At 39.5% G+C, this 10,346-nt stretch overlaps 1 protein-coding gene across 4 annotated transcripts in view; it reads left to right on the forward strand.

Annotated features, from left to right (window-relative positions):
• The window catches only part of Elp3 (elongator acetyltransferase complex subunit 3), an 83,820-nt gene that overhangs the window by 18,006 nt on the left and 55,468 nt on the right, over positions 1-10,346 (forward strand). For all 4 annotated transcript variants that reach the window (XM_023714674.1, XM_004630693.3, XM_023714671.1 and 1 more), the window contains 4 exons: positions 5,123-5,193; positions 5,941-6,004; positions 7,617-7,685; positions 10,014-10,168. In XM_023714674.1, coding sequence (XP_023570442.1) covers positions 5,123-5,193; positions 5,941-6,004; positions 7,617-7,685; positions 10,014-10,168 — 359 coding nt within the window. The remainder of the gene's footprint in view (positions 1-5,122; positions 5,194-5,940; positions 6,005-7,616; positions 7,686-10,013; positions 10,169-10,346) is intronic.

The following is a 10,346-nucleotide window of genomic DNA, read 5'->3' on the forward strand; positions in this document are numbered from 1 at the left end:
GAGTGGTGGGGGTGGCCCGAGGGGGTGGGAGAGGGTCCGGCCCATGCTGCGCCTGGATTGGGACTGGTCCCGCCGGCACAGGTTAGCAGCCCTTTTGTGGTTTTATTCTCTCATCTGTTTTAACCTTGCAGAGTTTATGGCAACAGCATCCTGGCTGTTACTAATACACCTTTTTTTTTTTTTAAGTTGGTTAGATTGTTTGGAAGGTGAGGGGGCAGCTCAGAGTACGTACCATGCTTTTCATGGGTAACAAGCCCAGAGTTCAAGCCCCACAGTGCCCCATGTCCCCCTGATGATCCATTCCTCAGCAGTATGGTGACTCGCAACCCTGACCTGTCCCTGAACATCAGACTCCTGTCAGATTTCCTGGAAGGCGTCTGTCCTTTGGCTGCCTCAGAACCTCAAGTGCAGTAAAGCCATAACTACCTGCAAGTGTGCTTGCTCAGATTTCTGGTCCTTCTTAGTTCCTGGTGCTATCGTCCGCTCGGTTTCCAAAAACACATCTTGTGTTCCTCCCACCACCGGCAGGAAAGCTTTGGCCTTTGCTCTTTTTTAGATTATTTTCCTCATTTCTAACAGATCTATACCACATCCATCTTAGTATCACCAGGGCGATTTATGAAAATAGCAAGAACAGTCACTTCCTGTACGCTTCCAATCTCATTACCAGGATTCTTGCTGTTACTCTGATGGTGCTTTGTTTTTTATAGTGCAATTTCAGATTTATTTTAAAAAAAAATGGAACAGAATATACACAGAGTTCCCATACACTTCTTTCTCCCCTGGCCCCGTCTCCCTATTACTGGTATCTTGTGTTGGCTTGGAACACTTGTTATAGTTGGGGAACCAATATTTGCTACTTTCCCTACCCTTGTAATTACTATGTATTTTCCTATTTTGTAAAAAAAAAAAAAAAAAAAAAAAAAAAGACAACATTATTTAATGTTCGAGGCTATTCTGGGACCAGCCAAATAGCTCAGTGGATTAAAGCACCTGCAAGCAGGAGGGACCAGAGGGTCAGTCCCCATGCCAGCCCCATCCCCGGGGCACACTGAGATGGCATTTGAGACAGGGTGTGGTGGCGTGCACCTGTAATCCCAGCTCTTGGGAGGCTGTAAACAGGCAAATCACTACATGTCTGAACTAGTAGTGAGACCCTGAACACCCTGTAGATCCTTCCCTAAAATACAAACAAACAAAAAAAGGCTGTTTTGAGGGTTAAATTACAAAATTGTCAAATTGCTTAGCAAAGTGGCTGGCATATAACACACCGTCACATAGACAGCTGAATGCAGGGGATTGAACCCAGGGCCTTGCATATGCTAGATAAGCACTCTTCCACAGAGCCTACATTATTAGTGAACAACGCCTACGCGCTGCACTCCAGTTCACTCTTCAGTACATTCTGTGGGCTCTGCCAAATGCATAATGTCATGTGTCCACATTATAGCACTATGCAAACTACTTTCACTGCCCTAAAACTATGCATCTCTCCCCGTGATGCAAACCTAACTGGACATCTGCCAGTCTCTTCATGCCTCCATAATTTTACCTTTTCCAGAATGTCATGTAGTTGGAATCCTGTAATATGTAGTTTTTTCCACTTAGTTTTTTTCATTTAGCAGTATGAAATTTTGATTGCTTCCGGTTTGTGACAGTTATGCACAGAGCTGATGTGAACATTAATGTGAAGGTCTTGCGTATACATACATTTTCAGTTTATTTGGGTAAACACCAAAGAGTACAATTGCTGTGTTGTGCGGCACAAGTATGTTTACCTTTGCGTGATGGAAATTCAGACTTTGATCCAAAGTTTTGCTGTACTGGTTTGTATTCCCTCTAGCAATTAGTTTCTGTTGCTCCACATCCTCAGTAGTATTTGGTGTTACTGTTTTATATTTTAGTCATTCTAGTAGTTGTATAGTGATATCTCTTGTTTTAATTTAAAATTCTCTCACGGTGTACATTGAACATCTCTTTGTGTAGTACTTACTTGCCATTTCTAGACATGGTATGATTGAAAAGTAGCACCTAGTTGTGTCCTCATGGCTACTTCAGTGTCCTGAATCATTTAGCTTCTGTGGACATTTTGACTTTGGGGAAGTACAGCCTGAGTTCAAGCGAGCAAGGTGACTGAGGACACAGTGTGATGTTTTTACTAGCCTGCCCCTTCTGCTGGGTGGCACTTGGTGGCAGGATTCACCATATTTTTAAATCACGTTTTGTAAAGACATGAAAATGTCTTCTAGAGCTGCTTCAGCAAATGGCAAGGATGATGGGACAAGTGTGCTCACATCAGGAAGGAGGACATGGAAATAGGTCTTTCACTATCATTTTTTCATAAATTTAGACACCATATTCTGATCACATCACATAATGTTTTTAATCAGACCTGTTCAATCTTTTGTTTTCTTACTAAGTTTTAAGAGTTCTTTGTATCTTTTAGGTGTAAATTAGATGCATATTTTAAAGATTATTTTCTCCCAATCTGAGGCTTTTTCTTCCCTTAAGTTTTAATGAAATCTAGCTTGCCAGTTTTTTCTTTTCTTTCATGGGTTATACTTTTGTATCTAAAACTCATTATGAATTCAAGATGACCTGGACTTGTTACTTTCAGTAAGTTTTCTAATTTTGCATTTAGAGTAGATGTATGGCCCATTTTGAGTTTGTATTTGTATTTTTTGCTTGCAGTACATGATTGTTACTATTAATCCCACGAGCATCACTGTTGTAGCCACCATATGTGATTCTGTGTTACATGCCAGCCACTTTGCTGAGCAGTTTGACTGTTTTGTCACTTAACCCTCATAACAGCCTTGAGGGTTAGATGATGTCTTCATTTTACAAAATAGGGAAAGACATAGTAATAACATATTCATATTACGTATTTTTACACAAAAATTTAGAAATCTAACCATAAATAGCATTGTAGCAGGACAGACCTATGACTTTTTTTTCTTTTTCTTATGTCTTTTTTCATTTATTACCCATTTAAAAAAATTTTACTTGTGAGACAGTATGATAATAATTGGTATGTTATGACAAGAAGTATGTATTTAGAAGACCAGAATGATAGGCATTCCAAGCATGACCCTTCTATTACACATTGCTACCTTCAGTGCATTTGCTTGGTTCGCAGGTATCAGCATGTATACTTAGTCAGGGTGAGAATCCTACCAATTAACTGCTAGTTTCAAAAACCTGCTGATGTTTCTCAGGCTCATTGCCTTGCCTATCTTGTGCATATTAATGTATGGCTTTGTCCCTGTCCTGTTTGCCAGCTTTTCTCATTGCCCTTTCCTCGTTGTCCAATCCTCAAGTTCTCACTTTCCTTTTAATTGCGTTGCACTTTTCTATTTGTATTTCTTCTTTTGAGTTCTTATACTAGGGAGACTACACGATATTTACACATGTGGGTCTGGTTTATTTCACTTACAAGTATATCTTCAAGTGGCATCCACTTAAATATAAATGCTTCAAGTTTATCATTCTTTATAGCTGAGTAGTATTCCATTGTATAAAAATACCACATCTTTTTCAACCGTTCCTCATGTGATGGGCATCTTGGTTGTTTTCAAGATTTGGCTATCACAAATTGTGCTGCTATAAACATAGGTACACATATATCACTATGATACGATGTTTTCAGTTCCTCCGGGAAAATTCCCAGTAGGGGAATGGCCAGTTTGAATGGGATTTCCAGTCCTAGTTTCTTAAGGAGACTCCACACTGATTTCCGTAATGGTTGCACCAGTCTACATTCCCACCAGCAGTGCAGAAGGGTTCCCTTTTCCCCACAGCCTCTCCAGCATTTGTTGTTGGTTGATTTCTTTATGATAGCCATTCTAAAATCTTGAAGTTTTAATTCCAATGTTTAAATGAATTTTCTGGCCAAATTATTTATTTGGAGGTTTCTCTAAATCATTGATTAATAATTTAAATAAAATATTAGTAATTTTTATTGTGAAAAATAATTATAGGCTTACAGCAAATTTAAAAGTACCCCTGAAGGATCTGAAAGTAAGTTCCAAAGCTGCTACCGTTGAATGCTTTGATGTGCATTTCCTGCAAACAAGGACGTTTCCTTTCATTATCACATTGCAGCCGGCCAAACCCGGAGCTCAACGTGGATACCTTGCTGTCTACTCCGGGTCCCTCTTTCAGGTTTCTCTGCCCATTTCAGTAACATCCAGAGGACCTGAGGGAGGATTATGGAATTGACTCGTCGTTTCTCCTTATTCAGGACACATCTGCGTCCCTTTCCTTAGCACCTTGACCCTTTTGAAGATTTCAGGCTAGTTTCTCACACATCCCTCCATTCAGATTAATTAAATGTTCCTTGATAATTGGGTTGAGATGAGACGTCTTCGGCAGGAACATCACAGGATACTGTGAATCTCCACATGTGCAAGGGCCCTCGAACGTAACACGGTTTTGTCTCACTTCTGTCCATCCATGCGCTGAACACTGTGTTCACGGTGGTCATTTCCGTCTACCCAGCCCTGGGGTTCATTCTAGTTCTTTCCCCTTCTGTATTTACCGTTTCCTTCTCTTCCAACAGGAAGCCCAGACTGCAGTGGCTTTGATGTGTGCTGCTGCTGCCCACCCCTCTGTCGCCGCGCCTCTGCACGCACATAGTTCCCTCTCTGCGCCTCAGCTCTATTCCACCTCTGAGACTGTTTTTCACTGACTGGATGAGTCTTAGCTCTTAGAGTTACTGTCCTTGCTATAAATGTTGAAATCTTCTGTGTTTTGAGGAATTTGAATCACAGAGGGTAGGATTTTATCAAATTTTATAAAATTGTGTAACTTTTTTTCTTTTAGGCTATTTTAATAAAAGTAATAAATCAATGAAAAAAGAGTCACTGTAGCTTTAAAAATCAATTCCTTATTTTGTGCTTAATTTATTATAAAATATATAAAGCTTGTATGTATAATTCATATGTACATTTTACAGATGATTAATATTGCAAAGAGCTTGCCTTCCACCCAGCCTAAGAAGTAATAGCCCTTAGGGTGCCACCCTGATTGCTTTCCTCTCCTTCCTTCAAGGGATAACTAGGCTACAGAATTTTGTAGTAATTTTTCCATAATAGCTTTTTTGTTAATCTTTCTTTTACAGATTGCTGTTGTTGCTGTGATGTGCAAACCCCACAGATGCCCACATATAAGTTTTACAGGAAACATATGTGTGTAAGTATAGTGATTTCACTGTGTGTGTGTGTGTGCGCGCGCGCGCACCGCATTTTAATTTGGACAGTAAATTCTGTAATGCCTTGATCAGTATGTGCTAGTAATGTTTAAAGCTTTGATTTAATAGATGTATAGGTTAGTTCTCTGAAACCAAGGACAGTCACTAGGCTATTTCAGAACTTTTTAAGTGGAACATATTATTACAACATTAAAAAATATGTAGGTTTGGAACTTAGATGCATAGATAGATACCCTGTTACCTGGAAAAATGAAATGTGGATGATTGAACTGCCCCCTTTCAGTGTCAGAAATTTAAAGTGAATTTGGATTAGAAGAGTAACAAAAAATAGAATTATAAAAGTTTCAGATTTCTGAAATTTAGATATTTGAAAGAATTAGCAGAAGCATATGCATGACAGTAGGTAGGAATGTTAAATGGGTGAGGTTTTCCTGAGTGTGTTATAAGGGAACACTAGGATTATTGATTCATGCAGGAAAACTTGGTTCCTGTTGTTACCTCTGAAGTAACAGTGACTACAATATTTTGAAAGTGAATGTGATTCTATTCCTTTACCTAGATATCTTGTTTACTTACTGGTGGAAAGCTCGTTATTTGTAGATACTGTGCAGGTACACGGTTCTGTGAGGATTTGGAGTGCACTTGTTGGATTCCAGGATCTTGTGGAGACTGTTGATTCTTGAGCTAAGTTTTGTGTCTGACCCCTTTTTCTTTCACTGTATTGCCAGCTACTGCCCTGGTGGACCTGATTCAGACTTTGAATATTCTACCCAGTCCTACACCGGATATGAGGTACAGCACTTTGAGGTTGTCCTGATGAAGTGTCACATCATATTTTACCCAGAGTGTGGCTTCACAAGGACTAGCTTTCTGAGAAGTTCTAGCTTTCTTTTCTGAGTATCAAAGATGTTGATTCACCAAGTATTTGCCCTGTGCTTATCGTGCTGTACATTGTTCGCGTCACTGGAGAACTTAGCGCTGATAAATTCCAGCCACTGTCCTAAGTGCTTTGCAGCATTAAATCTCACAGCAGTGTTTGGGAGATAAATGCTGTAGCTGTCCTGCTTATACAGGCGAGGACACTGGAGCATAGAGGGCTTAAATAGCTGGCGCAGAGGCACTGCCAGCACAAGGCAGCTCTGTACTCTTACTGCTTTCCATTTTACCCGTGGCAGACAGGCAATAAGGAATCAAGAGCAACCTCAGATGCTGAGCAGAGAAGTGTAATTGCGTGAGGCCAAGGGCACCATGGTGTTAAGCAGAGATTCTCTGGGGAGGCCACCAGCAGGAGGCTGCATTCATAGTACAGAGAAGGCTGCGAGCAAGGATGCAGGGCGTTCTGGAGCACAGGGAAGAGGGAGAACCCAAGAGGCTGCAGGACTGCTGGGGTTTGCAAGCCAGGGAATGGAGTCTTAAGGGCATCAGGAGAACTGTCAGGGTTTAAAGCAAGGTCATCCTATGATCCCTGATTTTTTAAAAATCCATTATGGTGGGCCGGGAAGACAGCTCAGTGGCATAAGTGCCTGCCTGGCATGCACAAGGTCCCGAGTTCAGTCCCTGGTACCACAAAAAAAAAAAAAAAAAAAAAAAAAAAGTCCATTATGGTGGCCATGTGGCAAAAGGAGTAAGTAGGGTGGGGACAGGAGGCCAGTCATCTGCATTAGAAGGGGTCACCCTCTTCAGAAGAGGCCAGAGACCAGCGAGTCCAGTGACATTTTCTTCTTATAAATTGCTTTCATCTCTCCCTTGATTTTTAGTGGTTCCAATTTTTTAAAAATACAAAAGAAGTCATTCAGTGAAGCTTCCCCTTATGTCTGTCTTCTAGTCCCCTGTCCTGCTTCTCCTCACAGTGGGCAGTCAGGGTTACCTCTTCCCTCCACATCCTTCAACAATATTTTGTGGGTCTAAAAACGTACACACACATATAGTGTGTGAAAGCAGTGTTCTGCACTTGCCTTTGACTACTGCATATCTCTGCGAACATTGTATACCAGCACGTTGTTTCATGGCTGTGGAGTATTCCGTTGCAGGAGGTAGCTTCAGGGCTGTTAAGTCATTACAAGCTGTGTGTGCCTAAGAACCTTGTTTTGTAGGTCGTTTTGCCACATATATCTTTGTGTTTGTGTGCACGTCTGTGTGAGTAGTAGGACACTCTGGAGGCCCTGAGGACTTTATAAGCCTTCACCCGGAAGGCAGATGAGATCCCTGGAGCCCCCCTGCTGTGGAGGGCCTGCTGGCGAGCGGCGGGGGCTAGCCAGAGGCTGCCCAGGATGGCCGAGAATGAAAGATGTGCTGCGAGACAAAATTTTAGTATTCAAACCACAGAGAGTTTTATTTGTAGCACATCTTTTCGGAGCTACTTTTTAAGTTGATGAGATGACAGTATTTTTTCTTTTTCTCTCAGCCAACTTCCATGCGAGCTATTCGTGCCAGATACGACCCTTATCTACAGACGAGACACCGGCTAGAACAGGTAAATTTAGAAAAAGCATTACTTTTTTAAAATCGTTAATGTGTATTGATTTTTTTCACTGTAATATTTTTCTTACATTCATATAGCATATTTTGATTGTATCCATCCTCTTATTACCTACTCTCTCCCTTATGCCCCTGAAGTAACATTTTCAGTTAGATTTTTACACTTAAGATAGTGTTGCTTTATTATGAAATAAAAAATAAGAGTGTATTTCTCCTTTCTAAGTTGTCCATACTTGTCCAAGGAAAGGAGACTACATTTTGCAATGTCTGGCATGGTCAAAAACACTACTTTATGTAGATTTCCCCTTTTTTGGCAGAATTGGGGCTTGAATTCAGGCCCTTGCATTTGCCAGGCAAGCGCATATTCTACTGAGCCATCTCCCTGGCCCCAAATGTGGAATTTTTTTTTTTTATTTTTTTTTTTTACTTTATGTAGAGACTGTATTGTTTCTTTACACGTTCTATTCTGTCGAAAGTCCCATGGTATGAAGTTTAGGGAATGAAAGTGTGAAATTCTTAGATGGTAGTGGGTGGATTGAATTGTAGATTTCAGAAATGGAACCAACAAGTGTTGTGACTGGTTTGCCAGAATTGGCTGCAGAGTGGTGTGAGGAACCTCCCGGGCTGATGGACTTGTTCTGTATTCTGACCTCAGTGGTGGTTCTGCTACTTAACTAAATGGTTACCAAAGCTTGCCCTTTGTCAATTTATAGGTAATGGGTTTTGCTGCATATAAAATTAAATCTCTGCTTTACTGATTAAAAACAAGTACTGTGCAAATGACCTTGTGCTGTTCTAGAAATCTAAACATAGACACAGATTTTCTTTTTTTTATAACTTCATTTTAAATTTGTCCAGTTATAAAAATGTAAACCGTCATTGTAGTAACACATAGTGGGGCAAACATTTGGCCTAAAGTTGTAATGGCATATACTATACTCAATAAAGCGTTCCACAGTTTAACTGTTGCTTAGCCTGGCTCTGACTTTCACTTCACTATCATCCAAACATACTCTTGGACAAGATCAGCAGCCGTAGGAGTGGACCCCTCTGAGGAGCTTGCATAGCTTGGAAAAGCATGTTCTAAACCAGCCTTGGCTTTAGTTTTTTTGTTGGTTTTTTTTTTAAGCTATGGCATTTAACTCTTTGAAAATGAAGAGCTATGTTTCATTAGAGTGTGAAATGTTCATGTTTACTAAAAAGGAGCCTGAGTTTCAGAGATTTGGAAACTCAAACAGAGGGATGATTCTTTTCTAACTATAAGTGCTCCATAATCCTCAAGTCACTTCCACAGATGGGCAGATTCTCACCTGTGGAGTCCTGCAAGATTATTTTAAAAATACCATTGTGGTGGTTTTGATATGTTTGCATTAGAACAATCATAGATACAGGAGTGGAATGTACTTTTAGTGTTGAAGCATAGATAATATATGCATATGTAGAGTATGAGTTGTTATTTGCCATATTCAGAAAAGAAATATAAAAAAGCACCCTTATGTCTTAATTAGTATAGTTAATTAAGCCTTACATGGTATAGTATAGTGTAGTGTAGTATAGTATAGTTTATAATTTGGCATTTTGTTTGACCCTGGTTTCCTCAAGACTAAGGATACAATAAGAAATTTAAAGACCTATTTTTAAAAATTACGATCTTAGCTTATTGTAGTTGACAGAGTGAAAGATTTATGTCATTATATTGCCTAGTAGAGGAGACATAATCTTTCATTTTTAATCAATCATTCACTTTTGTGATTCTTTTCTTCTCAGAAGGTAAGCTTGAGGGGTCATTGGTGCCTAGGTCTTCAATTGTAAACTGATTTCTTGATTTTTTAATTTTAGTGTTCTTTTTTCCTCATTCTGTGAAGTCCTGATTGTGTTGTATAATCATGCGTGCATAATTGTTTCATAATCAGAAATGTATCTTTTTTGTCCCCGGGGCTTATCACAGACTCTGACATAAGATGTATTGCACATTAATATTTATTGTATCACATTTGGTAGTATATTGTCTTTACTGCCTCCTACTTTATAGTCCTTGTGGTTTTTAAGTTCCACATGACTTCAGCATTGAAGTCAGCCTTTTTGTTCATCTTTCTCTCCCTCCCATAAGCAGTTTTTTTTTTTTTTTCTTTTCAACTTTGGTATTTTTTCTACAGAATTTACTAAGTATGTTTTTTTTTCCCATAATTTTATTGAGGCTAAATATGTTTAATGCTTCTCATCTTTAATGAATCATTGCAAAATAAAATTAGCACTCTTGTGATACCCTGTTAGAACAGTTACCTATAACTTCCTAATGCTGATAAATTTATTTTTCTTTCAGTTAAAACAGCTTGGTCACAATGTGGATAAAGTTGAGTTCATCGTCATGGGTGGAACTTTTATGGCCCTTCCGGAAGAATACAGGGATTATTTTATCCGAAATTTACATGATGCCTTATCAGGACATACTTCCAACAATATTCACGAGGCAGTCAAGTAAGAAATTATTATTTTATCATATTCTCCAAAGTGGTTGCTGGCTTATCCTTTTTTTTTTTTTTTTTTTTGTATTTAGTACAGGGTCTCACTACACAGATAGGGCTTGTAGTGATCCTCCTGTTTTCAGCCTCCTAAGCATTGGGATTACAGGCACACAACACTATAATCTTGTCTC

The sequence above is a fragment of the Octodon degus genome, unplaced genomic scaffold (assembly GCF_000260255.1).
Source record: "Octodon degus isolate 3935 unplaced genomic scaffold, OctDeg1.0 scaffold00036, whole genome shotgun sequence".
Lineage (NCBI taxonomy): Eukaryota > Metazoa > Chordata > Mammalia > Rodentia > Octodontidae > Octodon > Octodon degus.